This window comes from Artemia sp. Qi Xiang Cuo, chromosome 9 (assembly GCF_049724085.1).
Source record: "Artemia sp. Qi Xiang Cuo chromosome 9, ASM4972408v1, whole genome shotgun sequence".
Taxonomy (NCBI): Eukaryota; Metazoa; Arthropoda; class Branchiopoda; order Anostraca; family Artemiidae; genus Artemia; species Artemia sp. Qi Xiang Cuo.
Genome location: NC_142802.1, coordinates 74643193 through 74669611, shown reverse-complemented (window position 1 = coordinate 74669611; position 26419 = coordinate 74643193). Strand labels below are relative to the sequence as shown.

General features: G+C 33.8%; 1 protein-coding gene across 1 annotated transcript in view; it reads right to left on the bottom strand.

Moving 5' to 3' along the window:
* The window catches only part of LOC148949025 (acetylcholine receptor subunit alpha-like), a 310500-nt gene that overhangs the window by 257714 nt on the left and 26367 nt on the right, over nt 1-26419 (bottom strand). Inside the window, exons 2-3 of the mRNA XM_089095090.1 lie at nt 4519-4658; nt 390-544 (exon numbers count right to left, since the gene is read on the bottom strand). Coding sequence (XP_088951216.1) covers nt 390-544; nt 4519-4658 — 295 coding nt within the window. The remainder of the gene's footprint in view (nt 1-389; nt 545-4518; nt 4659-26419) is intronic.

Here is a 26419-nt window from a genome sequence, read left to right as displayed (position 1 = left end):
CTCATTTAAACTGACCTATTCTTGGGGCATATCTGACAGTTTTTACCCCTTTATTTAGTAACCGTATATTTACTAAAATGGTAAAAGTAGAAGTTGCTGCAAAGATTCTAAATCGATTTGCAGGAATTTGAACTGGAAACTATTCTGACTTAAACTGTACGTGAGTAAAGGGACTATAGTTGATTTTCTAACTTGACTCTTGTGATTTTAATTATTTAGTATGATAATAATGGTTAGGAAAAACCAGAAAATTAAATTCATTGAAAACTATTAGGCATTTTAAGGTAATTGTCAGCGAAACAAATGCAGAAGTACAGATATTTCGATTATCACATGCACTGTCTTCAGTGCAATTCAAATATGGCTTAGTTGGATTGAAAGTAACTTACTTGTTATACAAAACTATGTCTGGTCTCCATATATTCTCTGAAGGCACATGTAAAATCTCGACTCCTCCGTATTCCTCGGGGTCCCATGCTAATTTGTAATCAACCCAGTACTGTTCTACCCAGAGATTTGTAGTCATTATCTGATTCTTCAGGTTCTATAAGGGGAATAAAGAATTTCAGGACAACTAAGGTACGCATAGTATCAGGTTTAACATGATAAAAAAACGGGTAGAATATTAATAATAAAAAACAACAAGACAAAACTGCAAAACGGATATGTTTACATGTGTTTCTAAAATAATAACGGTAAAATTTGACTCATGCCTTACTAGAAGAGTATAACCCTGTTATAAATACCACATTAAAGAGATAATGACCAACCATGGGGTTCTGAAATATTCAAATTTCAGCTTTGGAGAGTAGTTGATAAGAAGTTAATCTTATTTAATCTCCCACTCGTCTCCAACATTAAATAAAACCATATTAATTAGTTCCGACAAGTCATGTCAGTGTTGTGATAGTGGTCATAGTGGTGTCAGTGTTGACCTTTCAGGAGTTTACCTAACCAGAAACGTGACTTCAAGCTGTGCCGCAGGGTGACCTTGAAGGATGGTGCACCTCGAGGAAATTACAGCTTTTTAAACGAAGCAGCATTGCAATGGATTCTAATTAATGAATATTTCTTCTGGGTTCTATTTTCTTTGATATTTTTTTTTTTCGTTGTATAACCTCTTATGTTAAACAACCTTGCTATGTTGTTTATTAGGGACTGTCTCTCTATTATAGTATAATATTTGAAATAATGAATATTTAAGCTGTTGGATGTAATAGATTTGAGTTTGAGATTGCTTATTCAAGACGTAAACTCTTGTTGATAGAACAGAATCGCCAAGTGTGGAAAACAACTAATACGTAGTGATGACCCAGGATTAAACAAAGAATCCATTTAGTTTGAGATCCCAGAGATCTAGATGTTCGGCTATAACCCGGTTTAAGCACTTTGTAAAGATCTGAAAAAATGTTTTAGTGCCAGACCTACCCTGGTCTAGCCTATGCTTTGTCTAATGCCTTGACAATTTCAATGATTTAAATAACATGAAAATTGCAGCTTAGAACTTTACAATGTTAAAAAACAGCTAATGTATTAACATTTTGACTGAAGAATTCAGACGTTTTGGGCAGGATTTCATAGGAGTTTCAGAAACTCATCTTCCAGGAGTAGGAAACATAAAATTGGGTAATATAAAATTTATTTATTCATTCAGGAAGGATGGGGTGCTTAGGCAAGGATTAGGGTTCAAAATGGACAAGGAAGCTTCCGAGTCTTGCTTAGGCTGAAGTTATTAATATAATTCTAGCTACTAAGTGTTATATCTAGTTGCCCATTTCTTGGTCAGTTGCTGATTTCTAGTTGCACAGTTCTCCATGAGCAATTATACAAATTTAAAAAAGGGTACTGGAGAGCTGGGTAGGAGCTAATCAACCGCATCCCTTCATTTACACTAAGACTGATAAAGGGTTATGTGAGCTGATACCTCACTTCTTACTTCAGTCAAATGTTTGTTCAAATTTATTAGAATGTTTTCAAACACTTCGTGGTAACAAACTGTAAGTAAGGAACGACCCGGCTCAATAGTAACCGAAACTCTAAAACGTGAAACGCTTATACCAATAGATACATGAAAAGGATCACACTTTTATGCTGATTTCAAATATATAAGTCTCATCAAGTTTAGTCTTACCCATCAAAAGTAACTAGCCTGAGAAAATTTGCCTTATTTTCGAAAAAAGGGGAAAAACACCCCCTAAAAGTGATAGAACTTGAATGAAAATTGCACCATCAGATTTAGCGTATCAGAGAACACTACTATAGAAGTGTCAAACTCATATCTGTAAAATAGTAGAGTTTTATATTTTTTGCCAGAATAAAGATCACGGATGCGTGTTTATTTGTTTTTTGTTGTTGTTCTTTTTTCCCCAGGAGTAATCGTATCGACCTAGTGGTCCTAGAATATCGCGGGAGGGCTCATTCAAACGGAAATAAAAAGTTCTAATGGCCTTTTTAAGTGACAAAAAAAAATGGAGGGCAACTACGTGGAAGGATCTTTTCATGGAGGAAGTTTTCATGGGGTAAGGGACATTGCTATGAAGGGGTGCCGGATTTCCCAGCATTACTTAAAAAAACGATCAGAAACTAAATTTAAGAAAAAAAAATTTTCAACTGAAAGTAAGGAGCAGCATCAAAACTTAAAACGACAGACATTTTTTCTGTTCGTTACCCCTAGTCATTACCCTGCTCTTTATGCTGAAACTTTTTTTAGTACTTTCATCAGAGCTATTTATTCTAATTAACAGACTTTGTGATTAAGGGGTCAGTCTTAAAGAATTGGAACAAAACTTGAATTTTAGCGTAAAGAATGAGGTATTGACAAGGGGGCGAACCCTCTAATATAATTGTCTTCCGATTTATACTAAGGTTGCAAGGAAAAAGAGGGAAGGTCCGGAGGCCGGGTGTAGTTGCTTGAGATGTGGGGAATATGATTATGGGTTGGGGCATTTCCTCCTCCGGTGTAAGCAACTATCTCATTTAAGGGGACTAATTATCCAGGAGGGGGAAGATAGGCTGCTTTGTGAGATAATGAGGTCTAGGACTCCCCGTTATATTGTGGCAGTAGGAAATTTTGTATTGATGGGAAGGATGTCAAATGAAGTGTAATTTTTCTTTAGTATTTGTCTTTTTGTATATGGCTTTAATTGGCTTTTAAATACAGATTATCATTATTATTATTATATGTAATAAAAATATATAGAAGTTCGCTACGTAAGTTAATTCGTAAGTTACGTCAGAATAACATTTCAAGAAAGCCATTTAGCCAAAAAAAAGTAAAATTAACATGCAAATTTTGTTTTAATTATTCATGTACGCTGGGCCAAAATCAAAGCTGCATTAATTCAAAAACGTTCAGATATTAAATAAAAAAAATCAAGTTTTTTTTAATTGAAGGTAAGGAGCGACATTAAAACTTAAAACGAACTGAAATTATTCCGTATATGAAAGGGGCTGTCCCCTCCTCAATGCCTAGCTCTTTACGCTAAAGTTTGACTCTGTCTCACAACTTTATTTTTTAAAACAACAAAAACTTTAGCGTAAATAGCGAGGCGTTGAGGATGGGAGAGCCCCTTTCATATACAGACTAGTTTCTGCTCGTTTTAACTTTTAATGTCGTTCCTTACTTACAGTTAAAAAACTTGTTTTTTTTTATTTAATATTAAACTAAACTGATCTGTTCCGTATTTCATAGAATTCTATACAATAATGTATAGGTACATATCTGCTATTGTGCAGGAAGAGCAGTGAAGCATTTTGTTAGGGGGGGGGCCTTTCTCCAAAAACATAAGAAAATTTTTTAGATGTTTTCCAGAGGAATTGTCGACGGATAGTTTGGAGTATCCGTTTTACTGACCGTACATCAAACAACAATCTCTTCGAAAACTGTGGTTCTGTTTTGCTTTCTAGGGCTAGAACGAGAGAAAGGTTAAGATTGATCAGACGTGTTTTGCAGATGAAGGATGACTGATTACCAAAGATCAGTCTTTTTAGCAATCTATCTAGGGTCAAATGAAAAGCAGGTCGTCCTGAATGAGATGGTAAGACATCGTTAGAAAGGATTCAAAGTAAATTAGAACTTTTAGGGAGAAGGTAAGGAGTAAAACTTTTATCAGATTAGGGTGAGGGGGGGAATGTGCGCAGATTTGATGGAGTCTGGGGGCTTGGTGTTGTAGTGAGTGTTTGTTAGTAGGCAGTATCTGTCTGTAAAGATTAGTTTTTTAGTGTTACAATTCTGCTCATAATTATATTGGTGATTCCGTTGGTGGTTAGTAGGAGGCTCTGCAATGATTCCTCTTGGAGGAGGGGTCTAATTCACTGTGAAAAGTTTAACGACAGAAAAATTTGTTTATGTGGCACTTTTTTAAGCGAACGGCAGATTAAGTAGATGCCTTTAAAATATAAAATTCTAACATCCCAAGGATGAATCTGGCCTGAAAACTTCTAGGCTTTCTTTCTTCACATAACACTATTGGTTCATTTACAAGTACCTGTCAAATGTTAAAACCAGGTCATACTTACAACGTCAATGAGTTGAGACAATTTGAGTTTAATCTCTACTTTCAAAGGATCTGACACATTCTTGACAGGTCGGACCAGTTTATTATAGTTTGACAGCAGGTCATCATATAAACGCTTTGCATCGGAGTTACCATGTACATCTAGAAATAAAAATGATTTAAATATAGTGCATGCGGTCAATTAGAGCTGTGAAGGACCCAAGTGGAAAAATCAGTACAAAATAAAATCTTCGCATGATTTTGGCATGGATAAGATGAAAACCTGCTCAGGAGGAGCAAAACCTGCTCAGGAGAGACAGAGGAACATTTAAAGGAACAAGGATACAGTTCGTGCCACTAACAATGTGCAACAGAAAGCTAAGCATGATTCCAATCAAAATAAAATTTAACTTGTCTACCTTACTGGTGTATTAGTTGGCGGTTGGGGAGACGGAAGATTTGGAAAGGCTGCCTGCCACCTTTCAAGTGCCTAGATCGAAAATTTTTACGGATATCCACTATAAAAAAAAATACCACAACAAGCCTACGTATCGACTAAAAAGCTAATCGACTGAAAAAAGGAATTATCTATTTATCATAAAACTCCTTAGTTCTGCAGATTAAAAAAATATAAGTTCACGTATAGTTTAATCTTAAATGAGTCCAAAAACTTTACATACAAAAATATTTCGGAAGATCGTTTTTCAATTGTATGAAGACATGCCAACTTCATTTACGTCAAATTATTGGTAAAATCAATCTATTAAAATCAAACTAATCTGAAAAAGTTTGAAACAAATTTATCAACACTTTCTATCAGAATTGCTGCATACATCTAGAAATATAATAAATACAAGCTAAATCAGATTTGGCCATAAAACTTATACCTTATTTGTTTGTATTCGCCTAGTATAGACTCCTTAAGCCAAATAAAAACTTTTAGAAGATTTTAGACGTGCGCGAGATTATCTTCAAAGTTTTAACAAAAATTTGCTGGAGACGAGGCTATAAATTAGAAAGTTCTCCTATTTTCTCACAACTTTTCTACTTTACAAAAGCAAGCAGTTTCTTAATAGGCAAAATAATTAAGCTATTCAAACAGTAATGTGGATACTGCCCTGTAATGTGATACTGATACCCATGATGCTATAACCATAGATATATAGATATATTGTTCGATATTTTATTTGATATTAAACAATAAAATATCTATCTATCCATCTATAACCATAAGGTGCATGCAGAATTCTATACTCATGCCTAAGGATTCGATGTTCTAAGCTAAATAAGTGCGGCAAACCCATTTTATTTGAAAAAAAGAATGGGGGAAAATATGGAAAAACAGCTTTTTGTATAAAGTGTCGGTAGTTTTTTATTTTGTTTTACCCCGGAAAAAAAACGAAACTTAAAATTTTCATGAACTATTTCTGAAGCTTGTCTAGAAAGTTTTGAGACTTGCTTTGAAACTAAGTTGATTAAGGATTAACGAGCATTAGTTTTAATAAAACATGTTTGGAAAAGGAGGGTTTTCAAAGAAAAGTAAAGAGCCAAATCAAAATCTTGGACAAGCAGAATTAAAGTTCTATAATAATTAATACAGAGTTGAACATAATCAATTGTACAGAGATTTTCATCAATGAGTTACTAAAACCCAAGACAAACTGAGATAAAACAAATAATCACGTGAAACATAAGGACAGCATATCTTGCTACACATGAATAAGTAAATCGTAAAACGAAGAGAAATTTAAATTAATAATAAAGCGAACTGAATTTCGAAAAGAAACATTTATTTAGAACTTTTAAAAAAGCTTACATGTTCTATAGGTTATTCTTAAATAATTGATATAAAAAGTCAGAACACAACGTAATGTTGCTCCTTACTTTTAGTTGAAAAAACGTGTTTTTTTGTTTAATCGTTAAGATTAAAAAGTTTAATCGTTAAGATTAAGCAACACAAAAAAGTCAGAGCTTGGATTCTAATCTCGAAATTTATCAGAATTTGGTTTTTGCAAAAAAAGAAAGTCCCATTGCCTCTTTGTTATTAAGGTGTTTGAAATTTCTGAAAATTATGGCATATTCTCTCTCTAGAACATGAGATGGGAAAGATAATTCAACTGTTTTGAATTTTTCTTATATTCATTTATAATAACATCTTCTTTTCTTACTACCAGTTCAAAAGTCAATCGAGTATTCTCTGAAGTCAGTAATGACATTTTGCTATTAATCAACTTTCTCCTTATCTTTATAACAGCAGAAACCCCAGGCTTTTAATTTCCGATTTCATTCTATGATGAGGTAATAGACTGTTCAAGATACGACATTCAATTAATTTACTGGTTCTATTTAATTCGTTTAAATTATTAACCCGATTTTAATAAAATTCTGGTTTAATTTATCAAGGCCGTATTCAGGGGGGAGTTAGGGGGTTTGAACCTCCCCCCCCCGAAATGTTGTCTAACTCGTAAAAACGTAACAAAAATGGACATAAACAAATTTTGTATGCATTTTTTGAGGTTTTTTGAGTAAACACCCCTCTCCCCCCCAAAAAAAAAAAATTGACTAAACCCCCTCCGAAAAAAAATCCTGGGTACGGCCTTGGAATTTATGGAAGAATCCTTAATAAAAACTCCGTGTTTAAAAAGACGATTTTTCGGAAGCTCATGGATTCTAACTGGGCCCTTTAGGGGGGGGGGGGCATCTTTTTGGCACTATCATAAAAAAATAAAAATTGTGTCCCCCTAAAATTTGGAAAATGCCTTTGTTTTTGTGTTTTCATGAAAAACTAATAATATTCTTGCTCCCTTCCGAGTTTTTCTTGAAATGGTGCCTTTGCTTAAAATCTGGCTGACGAATTTTTCTGACTTCTACCGGTAGCTTCCTCTTTCCTCTTTGTCTTATTTCTTTTCCTTTTCTTCTTTCGATGCTATTATGATTGTGATTGGGGAGGATGGGATTCATGTTACTAATTAAGGTTACTAAGCAATCTAAATTGGTTACTGTATAACTATGAGCAATCTAGGATACAAACTGTAAAAACGGTGATACTTCAACACTTATGAAAGGTTCTTTAAAATATTCTTCAACGATCCCTATGTTCGACATAGCCTTAATAAACAAGCAGTCCATGTAGCATAAACGGCTAGTGTAGACACTTCATGCTTTATTTGACTGAATTTATTCATTCGAGGCTTTAGAAGTACATGAACAGGAATGTAAAGTTACACAGCAACTATTAAAGATTTGGATCAGTGAATATTTATGAAGGTGGGAATAAGTACTTGAATCCTTATAAACAAATGTTTAGGGCAAAGTTTTCAGACTTTTTGTGACAGATCTATCAAAAACATACGGGAGGAGCAGAGAAAGTGGAAGACTCTATAAACTACCCTCTTTTCATTCCAGAGAATATTTTTGGACAGCATCGACACTCTAAACGCCGTACAATGGAAGATGGTTAAATATTTTTAACGTCAGAGGCTGCGCTGTAGCGTTGCCTATATTAAAAAGCCATGAAATTTCAATGAATTATTTATTATTATTTCCCAAGGCCAATTCGTATGGAAGGGTGGTCGTAGATACTTCAGAGTCGATACATTTGATTGGAAATCGAAAGTTATTGTTCCCTTTCTAAGATTCAAGCGTGACCAGAGGGCAAAAAGCCCCCCCTTTCCCAGCCCGTTTTAGCTGCCCTCTGCACATAAATATCTGATCAAAATTTTAAGATAGCCATTAGGCTCAAAATAGTATAAAGATGAAATAAGTATGCCCTCAGGGATGACTTGACCCCCAGAGCCCCTGGAGGAAGGGAAGGTACGGAAGTTGCTCATTGTTTGTATTTAGGGTTGGTTATTGGTAAAAAGCGTGTATATGACCCTGTATCACGTTAGTGTATTAAGGTGATTTTTTTCAGAAAGTGCTGAGGGGGCATCTAACTTTATCAAAATACAATATGTGTATACTGGCTGTCAAAAGAAGGTATCATTAATCTATAAGGAATTGCAGAGGGTATTCAGCTGCAGGGCATATTAAGGAATGTTAAAAAGTAGTCGGAGGGCAGCAATCCCCCTTTGTCATTATTAGATGTACTTCTCTAAACACTGACAAAAATTTTGAAAGGCTTGTTTTGTTCAGAATTGTCAAAAGGTGTAACAACTATGCCTCCAGGGATGAACATAGATTTCGGGGTAAGGACTATAAATAATACAATTTGTGTATTCTTTGCATACACTATTTAGAAATGGGATCGTTACGTGAGGGGGAATTTTTTTTATCGCGAGTGTCTTCACAAAGGCTATGAGTATCAAGGTGAGACTTAAGGGGATGTTAAAGGAGATCCAGGTTATCAAAAGAACGTATCTGTGGTATCTTAAGAGCTGCTAAGGCCATTTACATTAAATTGTCATTGCCACGACTGCTACTACTACTGCGACTGCACGTGCAACTAATTCGACGCGACTGCTTTTACCTGTAATTTCGTTTACTTGCAGCTACATTAAGGATATGTTAAAAGGGACGTTGAATAAAATCAAACAACCTATTTGGGAAATTTTCTCAAACTAGCCAAAAGGTCAAATAACTGTACCTCTGGGGATTCCAACCTCCCCAGTTCCCCCAAGGAAAGGGGTGTAAATTATGTAATTTTCCCATTGTTTACTTTCAGGACTTATCATGGGAAATGAGGTATTTTTGATTCTGGGTTGGTATGAAAGGGTAAATGTATTAAAATGAAACTTTATGTAATCTTTTGGGGGGTGTTGAACTTATTGAAACGATATTATGTGCATCCAGATTATCAGAATGATATTTTTTCCGTACCACAACCAGCTGAGAGCTAGCATGGGTATGGTTAAAGAGAGCTAGGTGATGTCTCTGATATATGTCTCTCGTATATTCATTTTCCTATTTTATTTTCATTGATGTGTAATATTTTGAATATTTTCCAAGGAGGATTTTTTCGAAAATATTATGCATAAAATACTACGGAATCAAAATCGTAGTTCAAGAACTGTTCTAAACCTTGATTTCAGATTCAACAAAATTTATCAAATAAATATATTTAGTACAATCAAATCCAACGCTCAGAGGATCTTATGCAACTTAAAATCTAAATTAAAATCGGAGATTTTAGTTCTTTAGCCGAAAACCTGACAAAACTAGAGAAATGTTCATTATATTAAACAATAATAGAACTTCGACAATAGAAAAAAGAGCTGAAAGTAATTAAAATAAAACTGCCCATCAAAGAAGCTTTTCAAAGATAAATAAAGAGCAACATTAAACTTAAGACGAGTAGAAATAGAATCCTATTATAAATCAAACATAAAACAATCAGAAATTACCATCAAAGAATAATAAAACCAAACAGCAAAACAAGATTAAAATAAATAATCGTATCAAACATAAAAAATAACAAATACTAATACAGATGAATAAATAAATCCCAAAATGGGTAAAAATTAAACGGAAAATTTGAGTCAAAACTTAAAAGGGACAAAAATTACTGCAATCCACCATGGCTTGCGTTAGATTTATTTTTTTATCGTGATTTCTGGTCGTTTCACGTTTGAATAATTATAGGATTTTATGTCTGCTCGTCTTAAGTTTAATTTGGCTCTCTAATTTGCTTTGAAAAGACTTCTTTTTCATGATTTACTTTTTATATTAATAGCTTAAGAGATCTCAGTAATATGCCTACGTGCATTGATAGGTAAGAGATAGAGGTGACTTTTTTTTTTCTTTTTTTTTAGTTCAGTAAGTTTAACCAATCAAAATCCACAAGCCAGAGAAAATCTCCCCAGTTTTCGATCCCCAAAAAGTTAAGCAGTCCGAATGAAAATCACAATATCAGATATAGCATATTCAAGAACTCTATTGAACAGTTTTAAAGCTCCTATCTAAAACATGTGGAATTTTGTATTTTTAACAGAAGAAAGATCACAAATGAATGTTTATTTTATTTTTATTTTTTTTTATCCTCGGGGTAATTGTGTCAAACCAGTTATCCTAGAAGACCGATACAGAGCTCATTTGATAAGAAATAAAAAAAAAATTATTGCCTTTTTTAAGTGACTAAAAGGTTTGGTGGATCCCCTAGCACCCCCTCTCACGCGAATTTATTCCCCAAAGACATCTGATCAAAATTCTGAGACTTCATTCAGAATAGTTAAATTGTCCAATAACTATACCTCTGGAGATGACATGACCCTCCATAGTTCCAGCAGAAAGGGCTGTCAGTTGCGCAGTATGCCCATTTTTCATATATAATATTTGTCATTTGGAAGTTACAGATTTTTTTGGGAGGGGGGAGGGGGGGTGCTAGGGGATAATTTACCGTTGTGAGGAAAGTTTCCAAAGGCAATTTTTCGGGTGAAATTTTAACCGGAGTACCGAGGGAATGAGATTTTCTGATATGATTTGACTTTTGTGCAAAACTTTTGTGTAAAAAAGAGGAATTATTTAAAACTTTGTTTAAAATATTTTAAGCTTTTGTGTATAAAAATGGGAATTTAGAAGCCGGAAATCCTCCGTATATGTGACTATACTGGATATGGTGTTTATCCTTTCAAACCTGAAACTTATCGAGTCTTGTAGAATTTTTTCTTAACGGAAGTTTCTGAAAAAAAATGCTGTTTCCGACATTTTAGCTTGGATCGTGATTTCCTTGCAAGTCTTACTATTGCCCTAGTATGCTCAGACCGAAAGCAGTAACTCAAAAGCTATGGGATAAAAAACAATTTTTTTCACAAAACCCCAAAAAAGGAACGCCTTGTTGATTCACCTTCTTTTTTTTTGGTCCCTTTATTCGGAAAATAAAATTGTTTTAAAACAAAAGTAAAGAGCGAAGCTATGGCTTGAGCACAGCAAAAAAAAAAACTATCATAAATTTGTAGCTTTCGCGAATGACACTCCCCCTCCAATTGGGGTGAAAGGGAGACCGCTTCCCAGTTCATATCTAGTAATTTCTGATCGTTTTGAGTTTGAGTTGAATATCAGCTTTATTGTTGCTAGGCTATAAGTTCATAACTGGTTTCAGTTTCTTATTAAGTGTAATATCTGTTTTTTTTTACTTTTAGTTCATTGTTCATTATAATTTCTGGTGTTTTTTTTTGCTCTGCTCAAGACATAGCTGTACTCTGTACTTTTGTTAAGAAAAACTTGCTTTTATTTATTTTATTTTTTAATTTAAGCTCTGTTCGTTTTTATTCCTTTTTGTAAAGATGAAAAAGGAAGAAGAAAAACTAAAAACAAATGTCTCGAAGAAAATGATTAAGTAGCTTATGATATTATTCGAAGGCCCTAATTGAATAAACAATTAATATTGACTTTCCTAAATGTATGGCTAAATGTAATTTCCTAAATGTAATTTCTAAATGTATGCTTTTTTTAGTTGCCTTGTAAGCAAAAATTTAAAGAATAAAATCTTTTAGAGTGTTTTGGAAGTTCATATTTTTGGACGGTTTTATCCCAAAAAGTATTTAAAGGTTCCTTTTGTCGCTGTATTGTTAAAGCCGTCAAATAGATTACACATTAAGAACTAAATTAATTCCTCATCAGTCCAAGTAGCATTGTATTGTCTTTGAATGGCCACTATAGGCCAATTGCTGGGTGTCAAAAATTAAAAATTTTATCCTCTTCAAAAAATAAAAAATAAACAAAATTACAGTTTGTAGCTTCTTGCATAAATCTTATAAATTAATCAAGATCATCATTAAGATCAAGAAGAACCAACAGATTATTAGGTATTTTTAAGCCCTTTCAATTTCAACATAAGATACTAGATAACATTGTTAATTAGAACGAAATAAATTGAAAATCAATCTACTTTAAATTAGAATTGAAATTTAAATTGGCAAGTAATTTTTATACTTCAAGAATTTTGTTATGAAGTATTCAAAATGCCATGGGGAAAGTGATGGTCCATCATCTACTCCATATCTTTCCATATCCATATCCAAGTCGTCCATATCTCTATACCAAAAATGTACAGTAAACTGGAAAATACTTTAGAATATACTGTAGTATATGTGTATTTTGCAGATGAATGCACATCGAATGAAATTTTATTTTATCCGAGTATTATAAATATTCTACTTTCCTTTAGTTTTTCCTTTAGCCGAAAATATTCGTTTTTCGAGCTTAATGTTCCTATTTCTCATAATGTCGAAAAAAACAAAGAAAAGTGTGATAATCAAGATTATAAGATCTTAGGCCTGTAAGCTATGAGTCAAGGGTAAGGGCAAGATTATAAGGGATAATAAGGGCTGTCAGAAGGGGTTGACATCCTAAAAGACATAGTTACTGGACTTTTCAACTATTCCGCACAAAATGACTGTATCAATTTTGATTGGATGTATTTGGAGAATTGATAGGCATGGGAGGTGCGCTGGTTCCCCTCCAATCGCTTTTGACTCTTAAAAAGGGCATTAGAACGTTCAATTTCCAATCTAATCATTTTTCAATTTACAAAGATATTGCTGATACAGCTCTTTGATAATTTTTATGCAAATATATTTTCTAATTTAGTTCAATGTTCTCCTGAACATTTCCACAAATTTCACTTCAGTATCGTCAGCCTTGGTGATACTTGCCACAGATTCCGTAGTTGTAGTGATAGTAGCCTAGTGGTAATAGTAGTGGCAGTAGTAGTGGTGTACAAATATTACATTTTGGTCAAATGATCTTTAGGCATTCCTTGATTTTTAGGCATTCCTTGCCTAAAATGATCTTTAGGCATTCCTTGAAATGCCCAACTTAATACCCTAGTCTATACTGTAGATAAGCCCTTTGGACAATCTGCATGCACATAGGGTCTTTTGATTTAATTCAAATTTTCCCTCTATATTCTCTCAAATTTTCACTTTCACACCCTTAGTCTTAATAGCAATAGTAACACCATCAGATTCAGCGTATCAGAGATTCCTACTGTAGAGGTTTCAAACTCCTATCGGCAACAATGCGGAACTTCGTATTTTTTGCCAGAAGAAACATCACGGATGCCTGTTTATTTCTTTTTTTTTTCCAGGGGTGATCGTATTGACCCAGTGGTCCTAGGATATCATGGGAGGAAATTAAAAGTTCTAGTGCATTTTTTAAGTGACCAAAATAATGGAGGGCAACTAGGCCCCCTCCAAAGCTCATTTGCTTCCCAAAGTCACCTGATAAAAATTTTAGGATATCCATTTTGTTCAGCATGGTCGAAAATATAATAACTATGTCTTTTAGGATGACTTAATCCCCCAATGTTCCCGGGGGAAGGGCTGAAAGCTATGAACGTTACCAAATGTTTACTTATGGTATTGGTTATTGGGAAGTATACAGACGTTTTCAGGGGGGATTTTTTATGGTAGTGGGGGGGTATAGGGTTATGTGGGAGAATCTTTCCATGGAGGAAGTTTTCATGGCGGAAGAAACATTGCTATGAAGGGGGCTCCGGATTTCCCAGCATGATTTAAAAAAATGATCAGAAATTAAATAAAAAAAAAACAAGTTTTTCAACTGAAAGTAAGGAGCAAAATCAAAACTTAAAACGGACAGAAATTAATACGTATATTATTGGGTTCGCTCCCTAGCCAATTCTTTGCTCTTTAAGCCTAAGATTTTTTAGTACTTTCATAAGAGCTATTTTTTCTAATTAACGGCCTTTGTGATTAAGGGTCATTTTTAAAGGATTGGAACAAAGTTCGAACTTTAGCGTAAAGAGCGAGGTAATGACTAGAGGACGAACCCCCTAATATACGTATTAAAAATATAGGAATATGGAAGTTCGTTACGTAAGTTAATTTGTAGGTTACGTACATTTATTACCAATAAAAACGTTCGTAAATAAAAATTAAACAACTTTCAAGAAAGCCATTGAACCAAATAAAAGTAAGATTAATATGCAAATTTCGTTTTAACTGTTCATGTACGGTGAGCCAAATTCAAAACCTGTATTAATTTAAAAACCTTCAAAAATTAAATAAAAAAACAAGTTTTTAGAAACTGAAAGTAAGGAGCCACATTAAAACTTAAAACGAACAGAAATTATTCCGTATATGAAAGGGGCTGTCCCCTCCCAACGTCTCGCTCTGTACACTAAAGTTAGACTCTTTCTCACAGCTCTATTTATTAAAATAATAAAAAACTTTATTGTAAAGAGCGAGGCGTTGAGGAGGGGACAGCCCCTTTTGATACACGGAATAATTTCTGATCGTTTTAAGGTTTAATGTCGCTCCTTACTTTCAGTTAAAAAAAACTTGTTTCTTTTTTATTTAATTCTCTGAAAGGTTCGGCTGAATGCTCTTCGTCTTTTTGGAGACTTAAGGTCAAACATTCTGACATTGGTCAATAGGAAATACTACATGTAAACGAGGGAAAAAGTGCATAACTTGCAGCCTTTACCCCGAGGGCTGTGGGATGGCCCATAAGACATAGTTACTTGACTTTTCAACTATGTTTTTAGGGAATTGATTGACGTGCGAGGGATGGTGGTTGCCCTAAAATCACTTTTGACTCTTTCAAAGGACAATAAAAAAATAAACTACAACTTTCAATTTCCAACCGAATGAGCCCCCTCCGAAGTTTATACAACAATAAGGACCTTATTATTTAATAATGGGCAATTAGCATAACTTGTTGCCTTTGCCCTGAGGGCTATGAGGAGAAGGGGATTGACATACCCAAAGACATAATTACTGGACCTTTCAATTACAGCAAAGCAAATGTCTAACTTAAAACTTCTACTAGATATATTTGGGGAAATAATGAAGGTGGGGGGTCAGGATGCCCTCCAATCACTTTCAATTCTTAAAAAGGGCACTCGAACTCTAAATTTCCAATTGAATGAGCTCCTTCCGAAGTTTCTACAACAATTTCTTCTATACGAAGTGCCTAGGTAAGAAAAAAAAAAGAGTAAATAAATAATACATCGTGCCCACTTGGCTCCTCACTTTCGATTGCGCTACTTATGAAATATGGTGGCCAATTGGTAAATACAAAACTAAAATATAACAAAACGCTGTATTTGTTTACACTAGAATTTACATGGTTATAAGTCCACACATCTTTTTAATCCACATTCACAAACAAATATATAAATTAAACAACACTTTCGCACTGGAAAAAAACTATGAAGTTTTGCAGTCGCGCAAAAGTCCACGTAACTACTTACCTATTAACTCAACTATTTACTTAATCCTCAACTATTTAATTAAAACTATTATAAATAAACCAAAAATAGATCAACTATAAACTATATTAAAAAAAGATAAATAAATAAATAACTGAATTAAAAAAATAATAGATAAATAAGATTCAAAAGAAAAACAATAATAACAAATCCATTCTCCATCACTCTTCAATACTGAACTCCCTCTCCCCTCCCCCCCCCTGGCTTTACAACCTTACCATCCCCTACCCCCCACCCCTACCCACCCTTACCTTCCCAGCCCACCCTTACCTCTCCAGTTCTTCTTCCTCCCCTACCCAACCTACTAGCCATAATAAAATTTAACAAATTCCCCCCAAAAACTAATCTTTTAAATTCTTTTTAAATAGAGGTTCGTGTTCCACCACTCTAATGCTCAGTGGTAGCTCATTCCATACTGATGGACCCACGTGTTTCATTGCAAATGAAGACCTGGTACCACGACGCAAATCAACAACTATATTATCACTTTGCCTAGTTCCATAATTGTGCAGGTCACTATTAATTTGGTAAAAATTCATAAAAACATCAAGGGTTAAACCATTCTTACACTGAAACACAAATGTTGCAGCTAGGTAATCTATTATCTGACCTACATTAAAGAGCTTCAGAGACCTGAAACAAGCACATGTGTCATGCACATCCTGTACATACCTACCGATTGTTCTAACAGCTTTATTTTGTAGAACTTTCACTCCTCTATAGTTGTATAAGAAGTTATCGCTCCATAGGAGGCAACCGCAGGAGATATATGGATAAACCAACGAATAATATATAGTTAAAAGTATTCTTTGAGGGAGAAAGTGCTGCAGACGTCGAAGTATTCCTACCCTACGGGCAATTTTTGATGAAATTGCGCCACCGTGACACTTCCATGCCAGATGGCAATAAAGATAAAAACCAAGGCAGCGGAAATGATCAACTTGCTGAACCAGATTACCACATAAAGTTACCTTGCCAGACACATCCAGTGGTGTACCAACTCTACGAAACGTCATTAAAAATGTCTGGCGATCATTTACACACAATAGAGTTAATGAAATAAAAATCTCCAGGCTTTCCAATGCAAGATTCGATTTTCTCACAAGGACTTTCACAGATGAGGCAAACACAGTTAAAACGGTATCCTCAGCAAATGATATAAGACACAAATCTTTCAAATAAATACGCATTGGATCAACATAGATGAAGTAGCGGACCTAAACGCGGAACTGATCCTTGTGGTACTCCACATGTCACTGGAATTGCTGCTGAGCCCACGTCATTCAACACTACTTTGAGGGATCTCTCTGTGAGATAACTTTCAAACCACTTTAAGCACTTTCCGCGGACACCTAACGACTCCATCCGACTTAGCAGAGTTTGAAAATCAACTGTATCGAATGCTTTGCAAATATCTATAAATATAGACAAAGGTGTTTCACCTCTGTCCATACCACTGTTAATTGATTCCATAAGCTGTTGCAAAGCATTCGGCTTTGAATACCCTCTGCGAAATCCGAATTGGGTCTCACTCAGCAAACCATTAGCCCGTAGGAAACTATATAGACGTTTATGAACAAGTTTTTCCAATATTTTCGAAAACAATAGAAGGATCGAAATTGGTCTCCAATTCTCAGTTTCCTTTTTAGGGCCATCTTTATGAAGTGGTATCACTTTCACAACATTTAGCTGATCAGGAAAAATGCCTTTTCAAGTGACAGGTTTATAATAAAAACAAACACAGAAGAATATAGTGCATTATTGCCTTAAACGCTCGAAGAGATAAGCCGTCCACTAACGCAGAATTTGACTTCAGAGATTTTATTATTTTAAGCACTTCATCACTTGTACACGAATCAAAGGTTAATTCCAAACTCTCACCTCTATTATCCAATATAATGTATTCTTGAACCTGTTGACATCTATTTTTTACACTATTTTGCACTTTAATACGAACATTAGAGAAAAAATTAACAAACTCATTTTCAATTCCAGACTTATCATCAGGGGCAAACCCTTCAAGTTGTACTTTATTCCCTCCAATTTCAGTATTCCCATTGGTCACTTCATTTATCACATTCCATGTTTCTTTCATATTTCCTTTACTATTTGAAAACTTTCTATCGTAATTTTCGGCCATAGCGTTACGACGTAATTTTTTCTCTAAATAGTGCTGTTTTTTCAACAATTCATACGAAACATCACTTTAATCATCTAGATACCTTTGATAAGGCTCAATCCTTAGCCTTCTTTCTACCAGTATTTCACTCGTTATCCATGGCTTACAAGGTTCCTGTTTCTTCACTTCCATGACCTTAATAGGACGCGCACTATCATAAATGGGTAGAATAACAGATATTAGATTATCAAGTGCTCTCGTAGGGGATTCTTCTTCAGAAAACACAGGGGTCCAATCGAAATGGCTTTATATGCCTTATATAAATGTTGCATTTATAATATGGTTGCATTTATTACATTAAAAACTTTGGCGTATAGGAGTAGAAAGGCCTCATGAGCTCGTGACACTCACCCCTGCTGCCGTCTACAATTTAGTCTAACTCTGTCAGTCATTAATCAAATTGTTTCCGGGGAAGTTAATTAATGTCTGACAGATGACGTCAAGTTAATTAATGTCTTTGGAGTTCGCCCAGAATTGTTTCCGGGGCAAAGTTTAGATCACACGTGACAGATGATGTCATGATTGATTAATTTGTCACGAAAGGGGAATTAATTTTTTGTTTCCAAAGAGAATTATTGATTCAAGAAAGGGGAATTAATTTGTTGTTTCTAAGGATAAGGTGGGGAAGAGATATATTGATTGCATAATCGAAGGGAGAGAATTCCCGAGAAATTGATTACATAATCGGTAGAACCCTATCAGGAGCTCGTGACGGGAATCCATTTATGTGCATAGAATAACGTAATCGACTAGGACAGTTGGATTTCTGAGAAATTGATTACAAAATCGGTATAACCCTATCAGGAGCTCGTGACGGGAATCCATTTATGTGCATAGAATGACGTAATCGACTAGGACAGTTGGATTTCTGAGAAATTGATTACATAATCGGTAGAACCCTATCAGGAGCTCGTGACGGGAATCCATTTATGTGCATAGAATGACGTAATCAACTAGGACAAATGGATTTCTGAGAAATTGATTACATAATCGGTAGAACCCTATCAGAAGGTCGTGACGGGAATCCATTTATGTGCATAGAATGACGTAATCAACTAGGACAAATAGATTTCTGAGATATTGATTACATAATCGGTAGAACCCTATCAGGAGCTCGTGACGGGAATCCATTTATGTGCATAGAATGACGTAATCGACTAGGACAGTTGGATTTCTGAGAAATTGATTACTTAATCGGTAGAACCCTATCAGAAGGTCCTGACGGGAACAAGTTCATTTCTTAATGTCCCTCCTAAACCATTTTTCCAACTTGAAGTACATATCTTTTTCACCCACAACTATACTTTACAGCTTTTTAGATACCTCAAAACCTAGAAATACTTTTCAAAGACCATTTCAGAGCAATTTACTTTCTTTTGTTCCCTCCTAAACCCATTTTTTAACTTGAAGTACTTATCTTTTTCACCCACAACTATACTTTAAAGCTTTTTGGTTAAATCAACAGCAAGAAATACTTATCAAAGACCATTTCAGAGCAAGTTACTTTCTTAATGTGCCTCCTAAACCCATTTTCCAACTTGAAGTACTTATCTTTTTCACCCACAACTATACTGTACAGCTTTTTGGTTACCTCAACACCAAGAAATACTTTTCAAAGACCATTTCAGAGCAAGTTACTTTCTTAATGTCCCTCCTAAACCCATTTTCCAACTTGGAGTACCTATCTTTGTCACCCACAACTATACTTTACAGCTTTTGGATACCTCAACACCAAGAAATACTTTTCAAAGACCATTTCAGAGCAAGTTACATTCTAAATATCCCTCCTAAACCCATTTTCCAACTTGAAGTACTTATCATTTTCACCCACAACTATACTTTACAGCTTTTCAGATACCTCAACACCAAGAAATACTTTTCAAAGAACATTTCAGAGCAAGTTACTTTCTTAATGTCCCTCCTAAACCCATTTTCCAAATTGAAGTACTTATCTTTTACACCGACAACTATACTTTACAGCTATTTGTTTACCTCAACACCAAGAACTACTTTTCAAAGACCTTTTCACAGCAAGTTACTTTCTTTTTCAAACTGGAAGTACCTCTCTTTTTAATACACAGCTATACTTTACAGCTTTTTGGTTACCTAAACACCAAGAAATACTTTTCAAAGACCAGTTCAGAGCAAGTTACTTTCTTAATGTCCCTCCTAAACCTATTTTCCAACTTGAAGAACTTATCTTTTTCACCACAACTATACTTTACAGTGTTTTGGATACCTCAACACCAAGAAATACTTTTCAAAGACCATTTCAGAGCAAGTTACTTTCTTAGTGTCCCTCCCAAACCCATTTTTCAACTTGAAGTATTTATCGTTTTCACCTACAACTATACTTTACAGCTTTTTGGTTACCTAAACACCAAGAAATACTTTTCAAGGACCATTTCAGAGCAAGTTACTTTCTTAATGTCCCTCCTAAACCCATTTTTCAACTTGAAGTACTTATCTTTTTCATCCACAAATATACTTTACAGCTTTTTGGATACCTCAACACCAAGAAATACTTTTCAAGGACCATTTCAGAGCAAGTTATATTCTTATTGTCCCTCCTAAACCCATTTTCCAACTTGAAGTACATATCTTTTTCACCCACAACTATACTCTACACCTTTTTGGATACTTCAACACCAAGAAATACTTTTCAAAGACCATTTCGGAGCAAGTTACTTTCTTAATGTCCCTCCTAAACCCATTTCTCAACTTGAAGTACTTATCTTTTTCACCCCTACTGCTTTTTGGATACCTCAACACCAAGAAATACCTTTCAAAGACCATTTCAGAGCAACTTTTTTTCTTAATGCCCCTTCTAAACACATTTTCCAACATGAAGTACTTATCTTTTTCATCCGCAGCTATACTTTACAGCTTTTTGGATACCTCAACACCAAGAAATACTTTTCAAAGACCATTTCAGAGCAAGTTACTTTCTTAATGTCCCTCCTAAACCCATTTTACAACTTGAAGTACTTATCTTTTTCACCCTCAACTATACTTTACAGCTTTTTGGATACCTCTACACCATGAAATACTTTTCAAAGACCATTTCAGAGCAAGTTACTTTCTTAATGTCCATCCTAAACCCCTTTTCCAACGTTAAGTACATATTTTTTTAAGCCACAACTATGCTTTACAGCTTTTTGGATACCTCACAACCAATAATTACTTTCAAATACCAGTTCTGAGCAAGTTAGTGTACTGTTGACTCTCCACAACTCATATTCGCTCCGTAAGTAAATATCAATTTCACCAGCAAAGATGACGTACAGCATTTAGGAAACCTCAACACACAGTATTACTTTTCAATGACATTTCAGAACGAACTATTTTCTTATCGTCCGTCACAAACACATTTTTCAACTTGAAGTACTTATCTTTTTCACCCTACTGCTTTTTGGATACCTCAACACCAAGAAATACCTTTCAAAGACCATTTCAGAGCAATTTCTTTCTTAATGCCCCTTCTAAACCCATTTTCCAACATGAAGTACTTATCTTTTTCATCCACAACTATACTTTACAGCTTTTTGGATACCTCAACACCAAGAAATACTTTTCAAAGACCATTTCAGAGCAAGTTAGTTTCTTAATGTCCCTCCTAAACCCATTTTCCAACTTGAAGTACTTATCGTTTTCATCCACAACTATACTTTACAGCTTTTTGGATACCTAAACACCAAGAAATACTTTTCAAGGACCATTTCAGAGCAAGTTACTTTCTTAATGTCCCTCCTAAACCAATTTTTCAACTTGAAGTACTTATCTTTTTCATCCACAACTATACTTTACAGCTTTTTGGATACCTCAAAACCAAGAAATACTTTTCAAAGACCATTTCAGAGCAAGTTACTTTCTTATTGTCCCTCCTAAACCAATTTACCAACTTGAAGTACATATGTTTTTCACCCACAACTATACTCTACACCTTTTTGGATACCTCAACACCAAGAAATACTTTTCAATGACCATTTCGGAGCAAGTTACTTTCTTAATGTCCCTCCTAAACCCATTTCTCAACTTGAAGTACTTATCTTTTTCACCCTACTGCTTTTTGGATACCTCAACACCAAGAAATACCTTTCAAAGACCATTTCAGAGCAATTTCTTTCTTAATGCCCCTTCTAAACCCATTTTCCAACATGAAGTACTTATCTTTTTCATCCACAACTATACTTTACAGCTTTTTGGATACCTCAACACCAAGAAATACTTTTCAAAGACCATTTCCGAGCAAGTTAGTTTCTTAATGTCCCTCCTAAACCCATTTTTCAACTTGAAGTACTTATCTATTTCACCCACAACTATACTTTACAGCTTTTTGGTTACCTCAACACCAAGAAATACTTTCAAAGACCATTTCAGAGCAATTTACTTTCTTAATGACCCTCCTAAACCCATTTTCAAACTTCAAGTACTTATCTTTTTCACCCACAACTATACTTTACAGCTTTTTGGATACCTCAACACAAAGAAATACTTTTCAAAGACCATTTCAGAGCGTTACTTTCTTAATGTCCCTCCTAAACCCATTATCCAACTTGAAGTACTGATATTTTTCACCCACAACTAGAATTTCAAGCATTTTGGATACCTCAAAACCAAGAAATACTTTCAAAGACCATTTCTGAGCAAGTTCCTTTCTTAATGTACGTCCTAAGCCCCTTTTCCTACTTGAAGTACATATCTTTTTATCACACACCTATACTTTACAGCTTTTTGGATACCTCAACACCAAGAAATACTTTTCAAAGACCATTTCAGAGCAAGTTACTATCTTAATGTCCGTCCTAAACCAAATTTCAAACAAGAAGTACTTATATTTTTCACCCACAACTATACTTTACAGATTTTTGGATACCTCAACACCAAGAAATACTTTTCAAAGACCATTTCAGAGCAAGTTATTTTCTTAATGTCCTTCCTAAACCCATTTTCCAACTTGAAATACTTATCTTTTTCATCCACAACAATACTTTACAGCTTTTTGGTTACCTGAACACCAAGAAATACTTTTCAAAGACCATTTCAGAGCAAGTTACTGTCTTAATTTCCCTCCTAAATCCTATTTTTCAAGTTGAAGTAATTATCTTTTTAATCCACAACTATAATTTACAGCTTTTTGGATATATCAACACCAAGAAATACTTTTCAAAGACCATTTAAGAGCAAGTTACTTTCTTAATGTCCCTCCTGAACTAATTTTCCAACTTGAAGTACAGATATTTTTCACCCACAAACTCTTCTTTACAGCTTTTTGGATACCTCAACACCAAGAAATAATATTCAAAGAGCATTTCAGAGCAAGTTACTTTCTTAATGTCCCTCCTAAACCCATTTTCCAACTTGAAGTACTTATCGTTTTCACCAAAAACTATACTTTACAGCTTTTTGGATAGCTCAACACCAAGAAATACTTTTCAAAGACCATTTCAGTGCAAGTTACTTTCTTAATGTCCCTCATAAAATCATTTTCCAACTTGAAGTACTTATCTTTTTCACCCACTACTTTACTTTACAGTTTTTTGGATACCTCAACACCAAGAAATACTTTTCAAAGACCATTTCAGAGCAAGTTACTTTCTTAAGATCACTACAAAACACTATTTACAAGATGATGTACATATATTTTTCACCCACAACTCGACTTTAAAGCTTTTAGGATACCTCAACAACAACAAATACTTATCAAAAACCATTTCAGAGCAAGTTACTTTCTTAATGTCCCTCCTAAACCCATTTCCAACATGAATTACCTCTCTTTTTCACCCAAAACTATACTTTACAGCTTTTTGGATACCTCAACACCAAGAAATACTTTTCAAAGACCATTTCAGAGCAATTTACTTTCTTAAGGTCCCTCCTAAACCCATTTTTCAACTTGAAGTAATTATCTTTTTCATCCAAAACTATACTTTTCATCATTTTGGATACCTCAAATCATAGAAATAGTTTTAATTGACCATTTTAGATCAAGTTCCTTTTTTAATGTCCCTTATGAGAACAATGTCCATCTTGAATTACTTTTCCAATGCGAACAACCGTATACTGTACTGCTTTTTGTTTGCCCAAACACAAATAAAAACTCTTCAAAGAACATTTCAGAGTAAGTTACTTTATTAATTTCCCTCCTAAACCCATTTTACAACTTGAAGTACTTTTCTTTTTCACCCATAACCATACTTGACAGCTTTTTGGTTAGCTCAACACCAAGAAATACTTTTCCCGGAAGAAAAAAAGGCCCAAGACATAAAAAATTTAAAGTTCACTTCTAAATTTTTCCATAGAAGATAGGAAAAGTTATACCATGATTGTGATTATTTTCTATGAAGATAAAAAGTTTCACTTTAATTCTAAATTTTCTTAAATTCAGTTCCAACCTTTCTCAAAGAGATGAAAAAATTTAAAGTTCTGTTTCAAATATTTCTCTGGAAGAAGAAAAGTTCAACTTCGATTTTGAATTTTCTCAATGAAAATGAAATAAGTTATTGATCAATTCTATTTTATCAAAATATTATAAAATTTTCCACTTCAATTCGGATTTTTCTCAAAGAGATGAAAAAATTTAAAATATTGTTCCAAATTTTTCTTAAAAGATAGAAAAGTGCAAGTTCTAATCTGAATTTTACCAAAGAAAATAATTCAATTCTAATTTCTCCAGAGAAAATAAAAGCTTCCACTTCAGTTTAAAGTTCACCAAGACATAAAAAATTTAAAGTTCAGTTCGAAATTTTTACATAGAAGATAGGAAAAAGTTATACTATGATTATGATTATTTTCCATGAAGATAAAAAGTTTCACTTTAATTCTAAATTTTCTTATCAGTTCCAACTATTCACATAGAGATGAAAAAAGTTAAAGTTCTGTACCAAATTTTTCTTAGAAGATAGAAAAGTTCAAGTTCTCTTCTGAATTTTACCAAAGAACACAATTCAATTCTAATTTCAGCAGAGAAAATAAAAAGCTTCCACTTCAGCTTTAAGTTCACCAAGACATAAAACATTTAAAGTTCAGTTCTAAATTTTTCCGTAGAAGATAGGAAAAGTTATACCATGATTGTGATTATTTTCTATGAAGATAAAAAGTTTCACTTTAATTCAAAATTTTGTTAAATTCAATTTCGGCTTTTCTCATAGAGATGAAAAAAATTTAAATTTCAGTTCCAAATATTTTCCCGGAAGAAGAAAAGTTCAACTTCGATTCTGAATTTTCTTAATGAAAATGAAATAAGTTATTGATCAATTCTATTTTCATAAAATGATATAAAATTTTCCACTTCAATTAAGATTTTTCTCAAAGAGATGACAAATTTAAAATATTGTTCCAAATTTTTCATAGAAGATAGAAAAAGTTATGCTTTGATTGTGATTATTCTTCATGAAGATATGGATCTCCACTTTAATTCTAAGTTTTCTCGAAGAAGTGCAAATGTACAAGTTCTCTTCTGAATTTTCTTAGAGAGGAGAAAAAAGTTAGCTCAATTCTGAAATTTACCAATGAAAATGAAAAAGCTTCCATTTCAGTTCATAATTTCTCAAAGATATAAAAATTTAAAGTTCAATTCTAAATTTTTCCATAGAAGATAGGAATGGCTATACTATGATTGTGATTATTTACCATCAAGATAAAAAGTTTCACTCTATTTCTAATTTTTCTTAAATTCAGTTCATTCATCTAAGCACCAAAAACAATAGGTTAGGTTAGGTTAGGTATAAATAAATATTAATAAATAATAAGAAACATTTCTCCATGTTTAAGTTAGGCTAGGTTAGGTTAACTTATCACAAGCGCTCATGATAAGCTAACCTAACCTAACTTAAACATGGTAAAAAGATTAAATTAGGTTAGGTTAGGCTAGATTAAGTTAGTTCAGGTTAAGTTAGGTTAGGTTAGCCTACGTACGCGCGCGTACGTAGGTTAACCTATCCAAACCTAACATAACCTGAACTAACTTAATTTAACCTAACCTAACCTATTTTAGTCTTTTTACCATGTTTAAGTTAATTTAGGTTAGCTTATCATGAGCGCTCATGATAAGTTAACCTAACCTAGCCTAACTTAAACATGGAGAAACGTTTCTTATTATTTATTAATATTTATTTATATCTAACCTAACCTTGCCTATTGTTTTTGGTGCTTAAATGAATGAACTGAATTTAAGAAAAAATTAGAAATAGAGTGAAACTTCTTATCTTCATGGTAAATAATCCGAATCATAGTATAGCCATTCCTACCTTCTACGGAAAAATTTAAAATTGAACTTTAAATTTTAATAGCTTTGAGAAATTAGGATCTGAAATAGAAGCTTTTTCATTTTCATTTGTAAATTTCAGAATTGAGCTAACTTTTTTTTCTCCTCTAAGAAAATTCAGAAGAGAACTTGTACATTTTGCACTTCTTCTAGAAAACTTTTAATTAAAGTGGAGCTCCATATTTTCATGAAGAATAATCACAATCAAAGCATAACTTTTTCTATCTTCTATGAAAAATTTGGAATAATATTTTAAATTTTTTCATCTGTGTGAGAAAAATCTGAATTGAAGTGGAAAATTTTATATG